Here is a 21115-nt window from a genome sequence, read left to right on the forward strand (position 1 = left end):
AACGGCTCTTCCCCTGTTGTGCGTACGACGGGCGTAACTCGTACGGAGAAAGCCTCTCTGAAGCGTAAAACCCGCGAATGTTGCACGCAAGCCTTGCCACAGCCTGAGTGTACACGCACGGCCCATTCGCAACGACCGTAGGAATATATTTGTTTTCTTATCATCGTTTTAGTTTTTGCGTTTTTTTTAGTTTTCCATAATTGAGTACCAAATGTGTTTAAAAAACCCCCGCTGCTTTATGTATGTCGAGAGAGATATAAACTGCTGTGGACAGACGTCAATCGTAGTTTGAAACGTCGACCTTTTTTTGTCGATGCGGAAATTGACACCGCGAGAGCGTAGGAATGAACGACAATGGGGTGGACGGGGTGGGAGGGGTGGGAGGGGTGGGAGGGGTGGGGGGGGGGAATGGGAGGAATCAAAGGGAAATTCGCAAATTCAAAACTGACCCGTGATGCAATGCGGGACTGCAGGATTAATGATGCTTGAGCAGTTGGATTAAGATGCGGAATTTGGACATTTTATTCAATCCACGCGATGACGGCTAACTCATTATTATCACTATAATTCTCACTCTCTCTCTGATTTAAGTACTCGTAATCAGGGAAAATATGGTACGGTCGCACCCAGCAAGAGGGGGGTGGGGGGTGGCGGGGGCGTGGGGGAGAAACAAAAAACCCGAAGAAATGCTTAATTTATATCTATTCTCATCAAGAACCCCCGCAAACGGGAGTCAAGTCCATCGGTAGTGCTGGAACCGCCTCGCAGTGAGGGCCAAAGTCTCCCCCACCCTCGAAGCCCCGACCTTGCAGAGGCCTTCACAAACGTCATCCGATCTTCCGTCGGCTTCGACGAAGAGCTTCCCCCTCCGTGTCATCAAAAAGAGGCTCCGCTTGCCGGGCTGTTGGTGGTCGCGTCAGGAGATAATACGAGGCGGCGGTGGCGGCGGCGGTGGTGGTGGTGGCGGTGGTCGCGGTGGAGATTTTTTCCGCGGACGAAAAAAGCGAATGTTGTCTCAGTCGCCCAGAAGCTCGTGAAGGCAGCTGGGGGAGCGGAAAGCCTCGGGCACCTCGGCGTCCAGCTTGCAGATCACCTTGTAGATGGCCTTCTTCCACGACGGGTCCACGTCCTTACCTGCCTGGATCGCGGAGAAAAACTCGCGCAGGGTGATTTCCGCCACCTCCAGGAAACGCTCGGGAACCTGGCGAGAGACAGGGAGACACACGGAGAGAGAGAGAGAGGGAGAGACGGACGGCGACGAGGGGTGTCAGGATCGAAACGCAAGGATCGGCAGGGGTGTGTGCCCCCGGCTGGCTCTGTGAGCCTTGCGGCGTCGTCACAGAACCATGCGCCAATTATGCTGACACTGCGATCGAGTCTCTCACTCGGTTGCACCTCCGTTTTGCGCGGTTGGCTAAGTACGGTGTGAAAGAAGTTCCGCATGCGTACGTGCTGAAGAAACGTTATCGATCCCGGAAGATTTGTTGCGGTGCGTGGATCGGTCACGTGGACGATGACAAAAAGAGAATGGATCAAATTCGGAACTTCGCAAAGAAACGTTGGGAGGGGTGCGTGTTGGGAATTACACCGAGAGACTTGAAGAGGAAACAACGTGGACGGGACGGAAAACAGCGTTGAGTGTTTAAATGAAATGTAAGCGTGAATGGGCTGGACATCCAAAAGCAGCCAAAAATAAAGGGAAAATGTCCTAGATGACATCCGGCTGGGAGATGGAGCGATGAGATTATCTAGAGCCACGTGGAGTGTTGCTTCACGTGAGCCGTGAGGGAGGCCTTCATCCAGCAGTGGATAGGTCATGGCTGGCGATGGTGACGATAGGCTGTATATTCAATTAGTTGCTATAAAACTTTCAGCCACTGGATACTTTTCATATTCACCACAACGGCAAAAACGAAGTAGATTTTTGGATCAAATGAAGACCCTGAATCGGAACCATTGTGCACCCAATAACATCTCATATATATACAGGTGTGTGTATCTAGTGCTGTGTACAGACTTGCATAGAGATCCATAGACCCACGTATAAAATCATAGACTTGCAAAGAAACACAGAGTCTCACGTAGAAATGCATAGACATACATAGAGACCCATAGACTAACATATAAAATCATAGACAAACATGCTGGTTGCATGTGAAGATTTGTATTAGACATGTAAACATATATAGACCGCAGTTGCCAAGCTGAGCTCAGGCCCAAAGGCCGAACATCTCCAAGCTGCCAGCAACAAGCAGCACTTTCGAAGTTGTAATTAAGAGAGCGTCAACGATTTTCTTGCATCCGGCAAGGTTTTTATGTATGGTGTGTTGAACTTTTTTTGCACCGTACGTAGCCAACCGTGCTCATCGGAAGTGCAAGCTACAGAGGTAAAGACCTCACCCAGGGGAGCGCCCCCGTTACCCCCAAAGACAAAGATCCCCCGTATAGCCTCAAAAAACTGTTGGGGCAAGTGCTGTCAGCAAGCACGTCACACGAGTGTGCGAGTGACCAACACCACGCCGGGCCACCTTTGTCTCTCCAGTGCTGATATGAACACACCACACAAGGTACTCATCTGTGGCTGAGTAAACCTAGGAGAGTCTCAGGAACGGTTCAGATATTCGTCACCGACGTTGGCCATGAGTTGGGATCGAACTCGATGTCTCCGGGGTCTGTAGCGTAGCGCGCGATCCACTACGCTACCGCTCCCCCACCCCCCACCAACCACCCAACCAACCACCCAACCAACCACCCAACCAACCACCCAACCAACCACCCAACCAACCACCCAACCACCCAACCAACCACCCAACCAACCACCCAACCAACCACCCAACCAACCACCCAACCAACCAACCACTCGCACTTTTTGCTTTGAGTGCCGTCTCCTGCCGCGAGAAGCGTTGCACGCGGTCGGCGCTCTCGGCAAACTCTGGGCGGCTTTGCCTTGCTCGCCGCGTCCCCAGCGGCTCCCGAAGCCGACGCGTGTGGATGTCTTGTTATCACCGCCGCCGTGGCCGCTAGCACGGCCGGCGAGACTTTGATCCGGCATTATTCGCGGCGTTTCACACACTCGCTTTTTTTTGTGTTGCGCAGCGGCGTCGGGGGGCGATCAATAACGCGCTTAATCTTCACCATTAGCAGATTTGGTCAAAAGTGCCTGGGGTCATGTGTGGCCACACCTTCATTCGAAATCCCCCGACTAGTTACTGGAAACGCAAAAAGCCTTTTCCACTGAACTGAATAAATCAATCAGTCGCCCCCGAACCTGAGATGATAATCGCCCCAAAATCTCTAAACACAAACACGCACGAGGCACCAAAGCTTCCTGTAAATGGAATAAAGCTCGGGCGAGAAGACTGGGGCGCTGTGTGGTTAAGCACATGTGGTGTTAAACGATACAAACTTCCTGCTACGTACAAAAACAAACACCCAAGCGGGGTTCCATCCTGCCAGCCACGAATTAAAGTTGCAATGAAGAGAGGCGGGGGGGGGGGATGAAACCTTAACAGAAAACCTCACGGCAAACGAAAGCTGTGCCGAAGCTGCATTTCACCGTGTGATCTCGCTACCTGTGAGGTTTGTGGACTTGCTCGCGGCAAAGATCGGAGCGTCTGCGGTTCAGTGTTCGGCGATCACAGTCGTGGAGTCTGCGCCGTCACGCTCGATGCAATTTTTTTTGCAAAATCAAGCAAACTCTGTCATTTGCCGGTCCTTGTTGTTTTGTCACTCGAGATCACGAGATCAGTGTTCTTCATTGCAAGACCCGCAGCGACACCGGTGGGCCCCCTGACATGCAGGCCCCGACAAAAACACAAATTGTGAAAACACCCCCACATGGTGCTGCTGTCAAAACCTCCAATGGTTTCAAGTGTGTGGCGGTCCTCACTGATGATGTCTCATCCGTGAGAGTGCCCCCCCCCGCCCCCCACCCTCTGCAAATTCGTGAAGAACATTGCTCTGGAGATTCGTGCGAGGTGGCCAGGAGATGGCGGTGGTGAGTTTTCTCCGTGGAATCTCCGGGTTTTCTCCAGGTTTTCTCCAGGTTGTATTTATGCATGCATATTGGACTTCTTTCGAACTACCACCGTACTTAGCCAACAGTGCTAATCGGAGGTGCCATGGAAGGACAACAAACTAAACGCACAAAGCAGTTCTAAAGAAATTAGTTTTCAATCTCGATTTAAAAGTGCATAGATCCAGTGGTTTCCTAATACTAAACTATTTAACTATTTTTTATTATTTTACCAGATAAGGCGCACTGAACTATACAGCTCTTTTTCAGAAGCGACCTGGCCACAAATTATATCCCAACGAAGTGGCTTATCACATGGACATTTATCGTGGCCGAATACTCTAAACACGTGTGTCTAAATGCGGAGGGAAAAACCGGAGGACCCGGAGAAAAATCCACTTGACCACAGCGAGAACATCCCCTACGCCTGCAAATATACAGGCGTAGGGGATGGGATCAAACTCACGACCTCCTGTATACCAGGCGAGATAGTTAACATCTCGCCACCGTTAATGGAAATTTCCAAGCACTAATTGCAAAAAAAATAACTCTTGAAACTCAGCGAGGCTTCCCTGGGCAACTGCAGAATAACATTAGTTATTAATATTATTCTTATAATGACGCATACGACAATGTATTTCTATGAACCACTGAAATATGAGAAAACAAATCCCCAATTCTTCCCGAAATGAGATAAGAACAGAAAAGAAACAGATAAACCGGGGAGGAGGAAATGTTTTGAAAGTTTCGACGGCAGCGTACACAAGCCGAGGGCAGCTGAAAAAAAATGTTCACTTTAAAAAGTCGAAGGCAAGGCACCAACCCGTCGCGCCTCTCACCTGAGCGCATTAATTTGAACCCAATGCGCGCGGTGGACTTTCATTTAACGGTGGGAGAATCAGCCTGGCGAGCCAGGCAGCCAAGCCCACCCGCCCGCCCGCGGCTTTGTTATCCAGCTGCAAGTGTCGAAATCTTAACGTTTTTAAACATCGGCGTGCGCGCGTGTGAAAAAAATTGTGGGAGAGTGCCGAGCGATTGTGCACTCCCCGCAGTGACTCACTCTGGAAACCAAAGTCTCGGAAAAAGCCAAGAACCCTTCTCTTCACCCTTGACCAAGCCGAGATATTGATATAGTGTTTTGTTTTCGTGCTTCGGGGTGGGAGTGATCCACCCCCACTCCCACCACACCGACTACCCCCCACTCCGCTTAAAATGTTCCGGACACGCCGTGACCCCCCCGCCCCCCGTCTCTCTCTCTAAGTTACAACCTCAAAAATTAGCCAGCCAATAAATTGCAAACGGTTGGATCAAAAGGCAGAGTGGATTAAATGTGCTCTCCGTGTTGTGGGAGTGATGCTCCAATCAGTGAGTTACTTCATTTTTTGTACCCCCCCCCCCACACACCCCACACGCAGACCTTATATATTTAATGCTTCCCCCCGCAGACCCATGAAATGAGTTTGCAGGAATACCACAGACTCTTTGATTAAGTCGAGAAATCTTAAGTTCAAATTCCTTCTGCTTCTTTCCACCACCACCACCTCCTCCTCCCCTGTAATAAAATCCCCGCGCCTAACTAACTCCCACGCGGAACCCTCGCAGGCCATCCCGGTCCCACCCACGCCACCAGGCAGGCAACGGGGGACGAGGCCATAGAGAAGTCCTCTCTCTCTCTCTCTTCCTCGCCACCTTCAAAGGGATAGCGAGGGGACGGCGTTGAGGAGCGCGCGCGCGAGAGAGAGACATGTGAGGCCACCGCTGGCCTGTGAGGCCACAGCTCCGTGGTTTGAAATTATAAGTGTTGGGATCCACCGCGGTTGTTTGCGGCAAAGGCGCCGCCCGCTTTTGCCCCCGGGGGCCCTTTGATCACTCGTGGCCACGGTGTGCCCCTTGCCACGAGATAACTCGCCGCCCTTCGTGGCGAACGCCTCTTGAAAAGCTGCCCCACACTAAGGCGGTGCGCCTCCATAATTCGTATCAACTCTTAGCTATTCTAATCAATCGTTATTAGTAGTGGCGGTATATTATTCGGTATTTGTTGTTGTTAGTCTTATCGTTACGTGTCAAGGGAGAATTCTAAGTGCCGCGTTGTTAACTACCTCCGTGATATCCGTGTTCTGGGTTCTTGAATAAAAATAGATAAATATCAAAACTTTCTGGAACCTTCTGATTACGGGCAGCGTGCTGGCATCACAGCGCACCTCTGCCATTTCACTCGATTTTAATATTGACCGCTGCTGGCCGTTACGTCGGTCATTATATCTGTTACCGTGTCGATATAATTTGGGGCGGAGCGGTGCCGCATTGGCGGGTCCGTGTTCTTGTTGGCGAAATATCTGATATGGCCGAGGGTGCCACCTCTTCTCCCACCCACCCACAATGATGACCAGGATGGCGAAGTTTTGGTCTTACAGCCCCTCCTTGACGACCGACACAACAACGGCGTGGGGGAGATGCGAGAGATTAACAACGGGCTGAACATTATTATTATTAATGAATGACTCTTCATGGTCATCCAAGCAGCTATGCTGATGCAATATAGATCCACATTTGTATTGCAAAAACGTGGCGTGAAAGCTATCGTATAAAGTGTCTCGACGGGTTGATGTTGTAACACGCGCAATGCGTTGATCTCAGACTTTAAAAGTGTCGGAGTGTAAATCCCATTTTTGCGAAGCTCCAAGTGGCCTAATACGATGCACTCAATTATTGATGTATTTATAAAACATGTAGCCTTACTCACGAAGGTCCCAATGTGAATGCATTCGGCTAATGTACATATATAAAGCAGCGGGTTTTTAAATGTACGTGGGGAGTGGGGGGGTGGGAGAGGCCACAGGGTAGGCAGTTGCATTCACTCGAAAAACAAGTTGCTTACACCTGGACATTATAATAATCGTCATCATCCATTCCTCAATCATCATCACCATCATCACGTGCGTGCATTTTAGCTCTGTTTACACAAAGGCCACTGTCAAATGTAAAAACCTTGGAACAAGCTAATTTAGGTAAAACAAAAAGGCAAGATTGATGTCCTGCTCAAATGAGTACTGAAGCTGTGTGAAGCTCATCTCCTATTTACAGCCATTGAGCCATTGGTGGAAATTCCACATTCCTATGACGGGGGAGGGGGGGTCTACCCGATAGGACAACCACTACTGACTTCGTCACAAAGGTGGTACTCATTTTATTGACCCCGGAGGGATGATGGGGCTGGGTGAACCCCCAGTCTACTGTACATGTGAGAAAAAGGGCTTCACAGCTCATCGGATTTCTCCAGAATAAATAAAGATCAAAGATTGTGAACTTCGAACCTTCAACTCGCGACCTTCCGATTCTGAGCCTGCTTGCTCTGCCACCTTGGCTGGCTCTGTATCTTTAGGCGACTGTGCATAATGCAATGCGCGCGCGTGTGTGTGTGTACATGTGTGTTTGTTCGTCGGGAACATTGAGCTCATTTATAAAGTGTTCCACGTGGTGAGCTCATAGATCCACCTGCCTCTGTGCGCACCTGTGTGCTTGCGAGCACCTGGGCTAATTGTGCAGCTGACTTGGTTTAATTACAGCTGCCTCCCCCCCCCACAACTCCAAATAGCGCGACACTGATTTCCTCACCGAGTCCCTCAAGATTGCTTACCGGGAGTGGCTCTTTGGCCAATTTCTATTCTAATGGGTTGTTTTTCTCCGCACGCATGTACGTTGAACTTCTAGCCAACCGCGCTCATCGCAGGTGTGAGACAAACATCGGGCACAACGAGATAACGCGAGCGTTCAAGGAAGGAACGAAAGTGAGGAAGGAATAAACGTTAGAGCTGAAACAACTACATCGACTTACATTCGTATCGACTGCTCTTTTTGTGTTCCATTGCTCGGGCCCTTTTAAAAATAGCGCCCCCCCCTCCACATCCTGGCTCGTGAAAGCTGGAAACCCCCCTGCAAGCCACGCCCACAGTATGACGCGACCGACAATGCAAATGAAATCACCAAGTCCCACCCATCGCCACCCGTCCAGCGGCACACGTGCCAAACAGAAAGCGAGACTTGTTGTTTGCAACTATTTCCGTGTTATCCGATTTTAGCCGAGCGATCGAACCGACGATGGCAGGAGTAATCTATTTTATTAAATAATTATCGTACATATCCCGGTTCGGGTAAACGTACGAGGAAGGATCAACTGCACAGGGCAAAGTCGGAAAGCCTACTTTGCCCCGTCGGCAAACCGAGAGGCATTTGCTCCGATGTACACTTCGTTGACGCTCGTGCAATCTTTCTTGCGACGCGTAACCTTGGGAAATGCCAAAATTGAGCGTACTTTTTCGTGTGTAGTGCGATCATCGGCCAATCCTATTTTAAAGTTGTCGCTCATTAAAAAAACCAAAATCTAAAAACATCCCCGATTTGTTACATCTTTGCCTGTCCCTACACGTGGCGATGCTGCCTGTTTTCGCGCTTGCACAATGCCTTTCATCCCAGTGGGCGTTACGAAACTGTTACAACATTCTCATAACTCGCGTGTCTATCTCGCTCGCCCTCTCTCTCATCCTCGCCTGCGTCATTTGCTCCTCGCGACAACATTTGAACCTTTTTTGTTGTTTTGGGATACGACTTCGAGTGTGTTGTCTTATCGTATCGGTATTGGCATGTGACCCCACACCCCCCCGCCCCCGCTCCCGCTGGAGGGATTTGACCTCGTGCCAACCGTCGAAAGGCCCACGCTCGAAAATAAGATTCGTTTGCTTCGGAGCTGCGTGCCATCAAAGCGAGTTTTGTTCGAGTAAATGATCGACACGTGACACACACATCATGGCCATGTTGCCGGTCGTCGTGTGCGTCTAGGACACACGCGGATCAGAGAGCACGGACACTGACGAGAGAAAGCGCACGGAGCAAAAGCTGAACGTTGCGCGAAGAAACGTCGTAAGACTCCGTTTTTTTTTACAGAGCGCCATTCACACAAGGCCTCGCAGCGCTTTGCAACACAATCCCAGTAAAAAAAAAACTCTTAACATGAAAACGAAAAGTAAAAAAAGAAACCACACAGATGGATATGCAAGAGAAAATAAATGAGTTTTCGGACGAGCTTTAAAAACCTCGACTGACGGAGCATCCCTAACGGACATTCCACAAACGAGGCGCCTGACTACTGAAAGCTGTCACCCATTGAATGCAGATTTGTCCTCGATCCAATGGAGAGTTGCACGCTTGTAATTGCACTCGGAGGCAGGAAGGGAGACACGCGTATTAGGGTTTCATAGACATCGTGTTGAACGTCAAGTAAAGCACGTGCATGTGGGTGGGACACGTCTCCATGAGATATAATGACCGGTGGGCAGGACCAATTACGGAGTGGCAGCCGAAGGAGCGGAGACCGAGAGCACGTGCACTGTAGAGACGAAGTGATGACATCGGCTTGGGTACGTGCGGGAGTTGGATGGACGCCTGTATTGCGTGACTGCGAGGGATGGCGGCATCGTGGGGGGCCGACATCCAGCATCAGTGGATAGGTCATTGCTGCTGCTCATAATGATGGTGATCGATAAGTAAATTTTGTGCCTTTTTCCTTCGCTACAATAAATAATAGTTTTATAAGAGCCCATGTTTATCACTACACGTGTGTACAAAACATATATATGGAGGCACTGTGGTGGCTAGGCCCGCAAAGCAGAACTCCGTTTTTAAGTAGCAGCTTAAACTCTGGACGAAAAATTAAACTAATTCTCGGCCAAGTTTCTGTAACAGGCAACAACAACAACAACCACGAGTATGCGTCGTAGTAATACAAAGCATTGTAAAACACGGAACATCATCGGCAGATGCTTGTCCCCATGACTTAAGTTGGGATTTTTTTTTACGGCGAAAGGTCCACGCAGCCAAATTTTTTTTCAGTTCAAACATAAGCAAGCGGCAAGAGAGAAATAATGAAATTATAAGCAAATGCTCCGTTTGTTCGATAAGCAAAAACTGCAAGCCTCGGCAAAAGGTTCACGGCACACAAAAGGGGGCTGATAAAGCGAGCTGGGGCTTGAATGTTCAGTCCGAGGCCCTTGGCAGGCTGTCTGTCTGATGGCCCCCTTTTCATGTCCTTATCTGAGTGGGCAAACACTACGATCGAAACTTCGGGAACAAAAAAAAGGACCTCCGCTTATTTTTTTTTTATCATTATTCATGCACTTATTTATATATATGTTTTTTTTCTTCTCTCTCTCTCGCTCTATTTTTCCAGAAAAAAAACCCCGTGCCATTTGTGAAGCGGGCTCGAAGGACAATTACAATAATCATGTTTCAGGCAGACGGATGGCAGCGCCGTTTGTCCCGTTGGCAAAAAAAATATAGATATTGACCGTTTGTCTGAGATTCTTGCCAAGTGGCATCATTGAAATTCCCGACAGATTAAAAGTGACAACCCAATTAGGGCTTAATTAAAGGCCCTGTGATTCGGTAATTCAATGACGGGTGGCGGGGGGCTATTAAAGTACCGGAGCAAGATATGATAAAGAACTCATTTATCTGCCCTTAACGATTTGTGCTTACCAGTGACAAAGCCGTGGGATGTGTATCCAAAAGTGTACGCGGTTTATCATCGTGATCGCCCTGTGCGGTCAACTTCATTTATATCGGACCATAGGCAGGACTGTTTTGTCAGTGAGTTGGGGCAGCGGGTTTAGGGGTCCAGTGCCCCCCCCACTCCCCCCCCCCATCTCCCTCCCCAATCATCTATTCCATTGTCCATCCTCTTACACTCCCTAAACTTTACCCACACTGCCAGACGTTTTCAACTTCTGGCACAACTTCACGTTGCGATGTCTTCCAATTGTTTGTCGGAATTGAAATTAACAAGCTCAACTGCAGTTAAGGCAATAGGTAGTGAATGTAGTTATTTTTCCAAAAAGTTTTTCTTGAAATTATTATTATAATAATAATAACATTACAGTTGAATTGTAATTCTGCTACTATTGTCTGAATGAGCTGTCACTTAAACACTGTCGGACGAAGCCCCCCCCCCGCCCCCATGCGGGTTCGGTAAAGCAAGTTGTTTGATCATACTTCACTACGCTGGTCAGTGTTGGTTATGAAAAGGAAGGAGGGGGGGGTAGCCCACGACCGTGTTCAGACATCGCTTAGCACTAATGTTGGCCAGAATCGTGAAACAAACCCAGGTTGCCGCTTTCATATCGCGGTGCGCTGACTGCTGTGCTACCCCTCCCCTGCCCCATCAATATTAAATATAATATTATTATTACGACTACCATCACGGTGTTTACAGCCAGTCTGCAGCCCTTGGGTTGTATCTTTCTCCAGTTAATATTAAGAGACGAAAAAAAATCCCCCCCCAGCAGAGCAAACCCAACATCGCAGACGCCAAGGAATGAGCCGCCGTTTTATCTCTCTCTGTCAACTTTGCCTCTCGTCGTGAATTTTATAAAACGCTGCAGCAGCAGCGGCGACAGCGGCGGCGGCGGAGGAGAGATTACGGGACGGCTCCCACTCGGTATATTTATACAAAGCAGCCTCCTCCGGCACACGCATGGCACGCGCGTGAAGGGGCGCTTGTCACGGCGGTGGTGGACGTGGGTGAAGGCGACGGTGGCGGTGTGGTGAGCGTGGTGCGTGAAGAAGAGGTCACGTTGGTGATGGTGAATTGAGACGCCGGCAAATGACCAAAATCGCCGGTAGAAATGTGCGCGCCTGAGCTCGTCAGACGCAGCAAGCCGCCCTCTCGTAAGCAGGACTGAGCCTGGATGGCGATTTGATGGGCGACTGCCATGCATAATAGGTGTTATAGGCTGCGGGGGTTACATTGTGGGCAGAAGAGGGCAGTTCAGCAAGAAAGGTGTTGTCCTGTATTTATGAATTCCAGTTTCCTACGCTCTCCCCATGTCAATGCCGCCAGCATTCACCAACCGGCACTCATCATCGCGGTGAATGTTGGTCGAATAACCATCACAACCCACGAGCCGTCGCGAGGCCCCCACCCAGCAATGGATTGACAAAAGGGCTTTAAATTGTTATTTCTGTTATAATTTAACAAAGCAAGCAACTCTAGAACACAAACTATAAGAATTATAATAATACGTACAATCCAGGTACAGCTTGGCCTAGGCAGTGTGGCAGGAACTGGGTACATCACACGAGACCGGCTTGGGAGTGCCTTCATCTAGTAGTGGATAGATAATGGCTGATGATGATTACGATGTTAAATTTCGACTCATGGAGCAAACTGAACTGTACAAAGGAGTCCAAAAAACCCCAACAAACTGAGAAACAACACGCACGAGAGACGATACAAATGAGAAATGCGGTGGACGTGACGGCGGAGGGAGAGGAACACGTTTTGCTCCTGGAGGAAAAGTCACCGCGTAGCTGCTGCCACCAAACCCCACCGCTTTGGGGATTTAAGACGGCATTGTCCATCTCAAAATACACACATTCGAAGTACGGCGCTTCTTCTCGCGGAGGGGGGGTGGGCGTTGCTATTTACATTGGGATGGAAATTCCATCGTGAGCAGTGGCCAAATCTCCCCCCCCCCCCAATCCATCCCCCACCTCCCCCGTACGACGAACTTTATCGACTTCCCCCCCCTTACCCCTATGAAAGCAGTGCCAACTTGCAAAGATGAGAAGTTGGTACTGCTGCTGCACAACCAGGGTCCGGGTGCCAGAGAGGGCCCCAAGCACGCGGCCTAGAAAAACGTGTGGGAAGGCAGAGGGGGCGACAAGATGTCACCACACTGGTCAACAAAAAAAAAACATTTTTTTCTGGCCTGGACTTTTGCAGCTGTTTTAGACTAATTTCAGGGTGCTGATTCCAAATCTGATCTCAGATTTGCTCTATCACATCTCATTTTTATGCTATCGGCATACCCCATTTTCATTGATTTTACCCGAAATTAACTCTGTCACTTATTATTGCAAGTTGTTGCGAGTCAGTGACTGCTTTAGTGTTCAAATATGGTGCTGTGTTTTTCGGATAGTGTGTTTATAATATCATTTTATGTAGATATCCACATATATTTCATATTTTTCTTCTGCAGTTTTTATTGAAAATGCAATATTGAATTTCTCAAAATCCTGATATGATAGACAAAAACTGATTCCAGATTTGGAATCAGCGCCCAAAAATTACCTTAAAACCGCTGGAATACCTTATGCCAGAAAAAGTGTGTTGACCATTGTTATCCTCGTCGCAAAAGCAGCTACAAATGCTACGAGCCCCGCACTTTCAAGGGCCCCGCGCTAAATGCTTTCAAGCTAACAATTCCGGTTCAGTGATTCTGCACTTGCTCTATTACTATAGTACTATACCGCCTTCAACTTTTATGAACGACTGGGTGTTTAAGGTTAGCGATTTGTCGTTTTATCTGGCTGTATTGCAAATGAAAAAATACAATTACTGTACTGTGCAAGTAAAACATTTGTGTTTTAATATTTACGTGTTTTTATTTTATTTAGGGCCCCTTTATAACATCATGCTACAAGCCCCGCACGAGCTTTATCCGGCACTGGATGTCACGCCACGCACGAGGGGCCCCATGCCATCCACGCGTTGCGAGATGTTAACCACCTCGCCTGGTATGCAGGAGGTCGCGTTTAGAGTATTTGGCGGCTATACATTTCCACACGATAGCCACTTCGTTGCGCTATCATTTGCGGCCACGGGGCTTCTGCAACAGAGCTATATAGCTCAGTGGGCCTTACCTGGTAAAATAAAAATAATTTCATTCATAGTTTAGCTCAGGGGTCGGCAACCTACGGCTCCGGAGCCGCATGCGGCTCTTTACGGGCTGCTTCTTGACAATATGTACGTATGTACAGTATGTACTCAGATGCATTGCGGCTCTTGAAATACTGAATTTTGTACCGAATTGGAAATAAATAGCTCTTCTTGTTATTTTGGTTGCCGACCCCTGGTTTAGCTTCTATGCACCATTGCTCACTTGCACGCTCAACGGCAGCCCTGAAAATAGAATTATCTGGGCAAAAATCTTGCGTGGACCAACCGTTTGTCATAAGAACATTTATGACAGCAGAGGCCTCCCCTTGCATTAATTAATTGATTGATATCGGTTAATAAATTTGTGATACAGCGCATCAAGTCACTTGAAATAAAATGGAATGCTCTCCGATTAGTACACGTTGCATGTAATTGGTCTCCCTGACCTGCATCACCCACGATTGAAAAAAAAGTCACGTCCATTTCGAACGGAACCATGACACCCGATTCGTGACAATTCGTGGAATCCCTGGGGAGTGGCAGCAGGTGGGAGGGGGGGACAGGTGAAACATCGCACCTCCAACAGAAAGCTTCACAAAAGCAACTTGCGCGCGGCTCCCTTTCAACGGAAGCACTCGGCAGCACCTAAAAGGGGTTTAATGTCGGCGACGTCACGCCGATGCGCCGTCGTAAACCGGGCCGGAGGAGTTTGTTGAAAGAGTGGACGAGGCCTCCCCCGTCCTGTGCCACGACTGCCTGGGTATGTGTGGGTACTGCCTCGTCCTGTGCTGCTACTGCCTTGGCGAGTGTGAGTACTGCCTTGTCCCTACTGCCTTGCCGCCACTGCCTCGCCCACTACTGCCTTCTCCTGTGCCCCTACTGCCTTGCCCCTACTGCCTTGCCACTACTCACCCTGTGCCGCTACTGCCTCGTCCTGTGCTGCTACTGCCTTGGCGAGTGTGGGTACTGTCTTGCCCCTACTGCCTCGCCGCCACTGCCTCACCCACTACTGCCTTCTCCTGTGCCCCTACTGCCTTGGCGCATCCGCAGCCGTCTGCTGCACCTTCGCTCCCCGCGTGGCCCCCATCTCGGGCGCACGAGCCACTCCAATCGTGCGTGCCGAGTCAAAGTACCGTGCCAGCTTGCTAATGTGCGGTGGGACGGAGCGAGCGGTGGTGTGGCAAGGTCATGCGAGACGCTTTGCCGAACCCAGCCCTCGCGTCGGCGACACGAAACCAAGTCGGCGCACCTCTCTCGCTCCGCAGTTTGTTCTCATCCTCTGTTATTATCTTAATTATTATGGAAGTGCACGCCACGTCCATCGCTGATGTGTCCTCATTCTCTCGTCACCGATGGAAGGAAGCCTCGCTGCGCGGGCAGCCCTGCAACTGGCCGCTCATGCCACTGCTGGCGGAAAGGGGCTTCCACTGGACCCCTCTCGAACGAATTGGCCTGCTCTTCCCCGACATCTCGGCAGACGCGGGAGTACTCACACTTGACTGAACGACACGGGACCTACCGATTGAACCTACGACTGTGCTGTATTCACTTTTACTCGACAGAGGCTGAAGGGATTTTAGAAACTTGCCCCCGCATTGGGGGGATTGTTTGACTCATTTCACGAATGAAAGTTTGGCTTCGCGTGGGAGGAAACTCGAGGCGCTTGGAGAAAACCCGCCATGTGAACGCGGCGTTAACACTCAAAGCGCCACACAAATGGAGTTCGGGAATTCATCGCTGTGCAGCCATCTCCTGGCCGCCACGCAGCCCAAGCCTACAGCACCTTGGTAATCTGGGCAGTCACTCGTCCAATCGCTCACCAGCCTCAGCCGTTCATAGCCTCCGAGATCCGTCTTAGATCGCGTGCATTCGAGGTGATTTTGTCATACGTGCTGTTGGCGACCAGTAAGGGGGTTTGCTAAGATGCTAAGTGTAAAGATACGCAAATGCCTTCGGGAACTGAATCGCAACAAACGTGCAAGGTGACGTCTTGTTAAATTTCGATTTAAAGCTTTCGTGACTGCAAGAATTCATATTCTTGTTTTTTTTTTGGTAAAGTCACGTAGAAGGGAAACAATATTTTTTGTATGTGTTATTATTATTTTATTATTTCCCTTTTACGTGACTTTACCGAAAGAACCAAGAATGTGACATCTTGTTTTGTGAGCCTTTAGGAGGGGCGTGTAAGATGGCCAAGCCTTCACACCATGGCCCACTCTGCTAGGTGAGAAATCGCGACTCCTGCCATCGTCAACCCCAGCGACTGAATGATCAACGTCTTCCCGGTCTCCAAAGCGACGACCCAAGATCGTAGCCTACAAGCTCCAGTCCTCACATCCCCACTACATCATTGCGCCTCTCCACATTTACCAACAACCTGCTCCATTTCAAATACAATACGGAGCTACGCGCGGCGCACGCCTGATGATTGGCGAACACTGAGTGGACGATGGCAGCCTTCACGTGGCCCCACCCTTGTTGAGGGAAAAATCACGACGAACGCCATCAACGCGGCGACCGAACATCGATCATCGGTCTGCCGGCCTCCAGAGCAACAACAACACCGCAAGCCTCGCCAACGGCCCAATTCAGGGCCAAACAACAACAACGCGCTCGATAGTCCCCGGGACATGGATCCTTCAACTGAACATTGAGGGACTTTCCCGGGCAGAGTGCGAGTATCTCGTGAGCACAATGAACACGGATGAGACATCACAGCGATGCGGCTCAGCTACTCCTGACGCGGATATCTGGCTCGACCACCTGACCGTGAGAATTGTAGTTGTCGTTCTGCGTCTACACCAGCTGTACGAAAGGAGACGAAGATGGGCGAACACGAAGGCTGCTGCTGCTGCGTCATGGTGCGTGGCGAGGATTGGAGCTTCAGAAGCCAAGGCCCCAGATCCTCGGCTCACACGCACACGCACTAATTGGCACTTTAGCTGACGACTGACATTCGCCATAAGCTCTGGCCATCGGCCGCATCTGCCCGAGCAGCCGACGCAGCTCGCCGTGCACCTCGCTCCAGATGCAGCAAAGTGCCCAGAGCTCCGGAGCTCGATGTGCGCGCAGAGCCGGGCCGAAGTGCGGAGTCACCTTGTGGCAAGATCACCCACGCTTGTCCTCTCACGCACCCACCCACCCAACGGATGGACGGGCGATTGCGGGCAGACTGGCAGGGGGGGGGGCGTTTTGTGTCTGCATTCCGCCCCGGAGGGTGCGTGCGTTCGTTGAACGCATCGTTCGTTAAAGCCGCGGCGAACGACTGCGAACCAGCGGTCTTTTTGGGCGCTGTTGGGGGGGGGGGGGCGGGTTTGGTGAATCGTGCCGCAGCGGCTTCCGCGCGTGAGATTACGCGCAGCCTGCGTGGTGGCCACGAGGTTGTCCAGACGATGGCGGGTCGTGGCAAGTAGGTCACTCATCACCCTCTCTCGTACACGTGGAGCTCTCTCTTTCTCCCGTCTTTGCCCTCGCGGAATTGACCGAACATCTCGAGTAGCACACTCCGTGAAAAGACGTTGAGAATCTGCTAACCCTTTTCTTCAGTAAATTGACAAACTAGTAATAAGTCATACCCACGACTCAAAAGGCCAGCTGTAATCAAAATAAAGTATCAAGAAAAAAAAATGCTTGAGGAAGGAAGCGCTGGCTTTGGGGCAATTGTTGAAGTTGGTTAACTGTCCTGCATTGGCAAACATTTTAATTCCTTGTTGGTCTACCATCACCCGTCCGATTTCGCTTATCCTGTGACCTTCCAAGAGTCGTTACAGCTCTAATGAGACCACATCTGTTAATGCTCGGTAATATTTGCAAGGTAATATCTCTCCAGCGATATCTCTATAGGAAATACGCAGAGATAGAGAGAGAGACACTCACTTTGCACAAGTACACGTGCGAATAGTTGGTATCATCACGACTGACCAGTCGGTCGGTCAATCAGTCAGTCAGTTAGTCGATCAATCGGCCAGTCGGTCGGACAAACAGTCGGTTGGTCAATCGTTCAGTCAGTCGGTCGGTCGGTCAGTCGGTCAGTCGGATGACCGGCTGGCCAATCCGCTTAGCTGATTTGATGATTCACAGCGATACATCCCCCCCCCCCTCTTCTCATCGCTGCTCCCAGTGAAGGTGATGGAGCGGGCAAAGCGCTTAGCGCCCCATTCCCCGGGGCTCCATCGGGAAGGACCTGGCAGGGCTTTCGGACGCCGGCAACGCTGGCTTGGCACAAGCGTGCGCATCGCGCGAGGGCGTGGGGGACGCGCGGCAGTTGTCGCGCCACTTAGCGTAATGCCCGGAGCAGCACGTTAATGGAGATCTCGAATGCATCCGTCAAGCTGTTTTGCCTTCCAGCATTTCATTAGGGGACGGTGGGAAGTTAACTTGGTCGCCCTCCAACTCTCGTAAAGGAAAAAAATGAGAACGGGGGGGAGGGCGGGGGTGGGGGGGCGATGGATGGGTTCGATTTGTCGGAAGAATATATTTAAAATAAAAATAAGGACAGATATATTTGACCAAAAAAAAACACATTTTCAACCGGACGCATTCTGAAGCCACATTGTGTTGCTGACACTTATATGTCCCCCGTTGTAACGTTTTGCGGAAATGTAATTAATAGCTTTGCTTTCGTGCTGTCAAAACCCTCCGCTTTCTTGATCGGTCGAGAGCGAGCAGTTTTGATGTGCCGGAAAAGAGCGCGGTAAGCGAAGTTAAACAATGGGCTTATGATCTCCGAGCCCGTGAGTAACCGGGTAAAACTATCCGCGAGATTTAAGCACTTTTGTCCTGACAGCCTCAAGAAAATGGCCCCTTTGTGCGCCATGGCAGTGGGTCAGAATGAGGGTGATCCATCATAACATTCTACAAAGGGCGTCAGAAGTGGCAGCTCTAGTTGAGCGCGAGCTTGCGGGCGCTGTTAATACTAATGACTGTGGTATTGGCTGCCGGCTGCGGTGTGAACGGAGGATGTTGCCCAAGGCCCCGGAGGCCTTGCCCCCGTGATGTCGCCAAGCCGCCGCTTTGAAGGCCGAGACGAAGAGCGTGCCGAGGAGGTCACTGTCTAGGCCGCTGAACTTGTCAGGAAGCCGACAGCTACACAAAAGGCGGTCCACTCGGGGGGGCTGGGGGGGAGTAAAACCACTAACTTGGGTAGTTAAATAATAATGATGATGGTGGTGACGATGCTGAAGATAATAAGTTAGGAATGAAAACGGAACGGCGTCCAACAGGACGGAGTGTGAACAAATCAAATTCGTGCGCAGGTGCTTGGTGGGTATTGTTGTATCGTGGGGGTCATTCAGCCGTGGATGGACCATGGCTGATGAACAATAGTTTACACGCAAAAAAACTCACCGCACTCAACACGTTCGTCAATATATAACCGACAATGTTTTTTTTCGGGTCCTGGCCCTTCTTTATGGCATCGATATTGATCAACTGCAAAATTACAATCAACAACAGCCCTTTGTCAATCCAGCTCCTCCCCCATTAACGGTATTGTTAATTGGGGAGAAGCTGCTTGACCATACTTCACCATGCTGGTCAATGCAGGTTGGTGAAGGGAAAGAGGCCCAGGACTGGTTGAGATATCGCTCGCAACGGGAGTGAGCCCTGGCTGCAAATCGAATTAATGTTTGCCCGATTCGTTTGCGGAGTGTGCTCGCCACAAACTCCATCCACCCCCTCGGGGAAATGCGGAAACGAGAAATAAGGGCGAAAGTAGTAACGTGCGAAACGGAGCTTCGTTAAATTCCAAAATCAATTTCAACATCGTGATTATTTCGTTGAGGTTTTAACGGGGTCAAAAGTGCAAACGACGAGACAACCCACCGCGCATAGAAAAGATCGCGCGTGTGAATGAGGTTACAAAGTGTAGAAGTTCATCTTTGGTCACTGCTTCGCTCATTCCTTCCACCGCCGGTGCATGCCGAGGACGTTTTTGTCATCCGCACTGCGTTCTACCACCACCACCGCCACCACCGCCACCACCACCGCCACCACCACCACCACCACCACCGCCACCGCCGCCACCACCATCACCAACACCGCCACCACCGCCAACACCGCCACCACCACCACCGCCACCACCACCACCGCTACCACCGCCACCGCCACCACCGCCACCACCACCACAACCACGCTGCCGGTCTCCTCTCACTTCTCGATGTGCCGCCTCCCTCCCACTGCTGCACTCAGATCTCCGCCCACCGTCTCTTCTCCCAAGTTCTCACCATAGCGCTGCTTTGTTTGCGTGTCTTAGTTTGTTGTCCTTCCCCCCCGCGCCTCCGATTAGCACGGTTGGCTACGTACGGTGCAAAAGAAGTTCGAAATACATACACGGCCCACCGATGGAGTTGTACAGTCTGCACACTCAATAGCTACGCCGCCGCATAGCCAAACCTCTTCCTCAACTTCACGCCTTTGCCAGTTGTTCAAATACAACTTTCATCCCATGGGGTGTAATAACTGGTCCCTGCCATAGAAACGTGGAGCGACATCCCCTAATGGTTCTGAATTGCCAATGCAGATGAGTACAGGTCCTTGTGTATATATATATGAGCATACAGGACACTTTATATGGTAATCTGAGTTATCGAAAGATGTTCGCATTAAATTATTATTGCAAGAAGATCAACAATGACGACGTTAATTTATTAGCACGGTTGGCTACGTACGGTGCGAAAGAAGTTCAACACACCATACATAAAAACCTTGCAGGATGCAAGAAAAGCGTTAACTCTTTTATCAATTACAACTTCGAAAGTGCTGCTTGTTGCTGGCGGCTTGGCAATGTTGGGCCTTTAGGCCTGAGCTCAGCTTGGCAACTGCGATCTATATATGTTTACAAATGTCTACTACAAATCTTCACGTGGGCAACCAGAACTACTTTCCTGTATTATACGTACGTTTCCCATAAAATTTCCCAGACCACATTCCTGGAAATAATGGGTTGTGTTTTTTTTTTGCTTTCTGTGTTTCTGTTTTTTTTCCTCGTTTTTATACTTTCTTCCTCCTCGGGAAATTTTCCCGATTAAATTAAAATGAATGCCATTTTGGAGAGATCTTTATTTGAGAGAAATTTAATTGACGACAACAAAAGCAGGCGTGTGGAAATAATATCCACATTTTGGGGAATTTACTTGCAAACGTTTGGTTTCAAATATCTCGCTCAAATCAGCACGCAAGTTCCTGTGCCGATTAAGTATTAGTTTGGTGATTTTTTTTCTTCATATATTGAATGAAATAAGATTTCTTATTCAATTTTGCCATCAAAAGATCGCAGAAACGAGCTTAACGTTCTAGACTATATTATCACATCTATCGCATCTATACCAGTTCTCAGACAGTTTATTTTTTGATAGTGTGCCCGCATGAATAATCGGGGAACTGAGGTT

At 49.8% G+C, this 21115-nt stretch overlaps 1 protein-coding gene across 1 annotated transcript in view; it reads right to left on the reverse strand.

Moving 5' to 3' along the window:
• Positions 1-394: 394 nt before the first annotated feature.
• The window catches only part of PROX2 (prospero homeobox 2), a 55364-nt gene continuing 34643 nt past the window's right edge, over positions 395-21115 (reverse strand). Inside the window, exon 3 of the mRNA XM_078602508.1 lies at positions 395-1201. Coding sequence (XP_078458634.1) covers positions 1016-1201 — 186 coding nt within the window. The 3' untranslated portion in view covers positions 395-1015. The remainder of the gene's footprint in view (positions 1202-21115) is intronic.

This window comes from Lampetra planeri, chromosome 18 (genome assembly GCF_965212315.1).
Source record: "Lampetra planeri chromosome 18, kcLamPlan1.2.h2, whole genome shotgun sequence".
Taxonomy (NCBI): domain Eukaryota; kingdom Metazoa; phylum Chordata; class Hyperoartia; order Petromyzontiformes; family Petromyzontidae; genus Lampetra; species Lampetra planeri.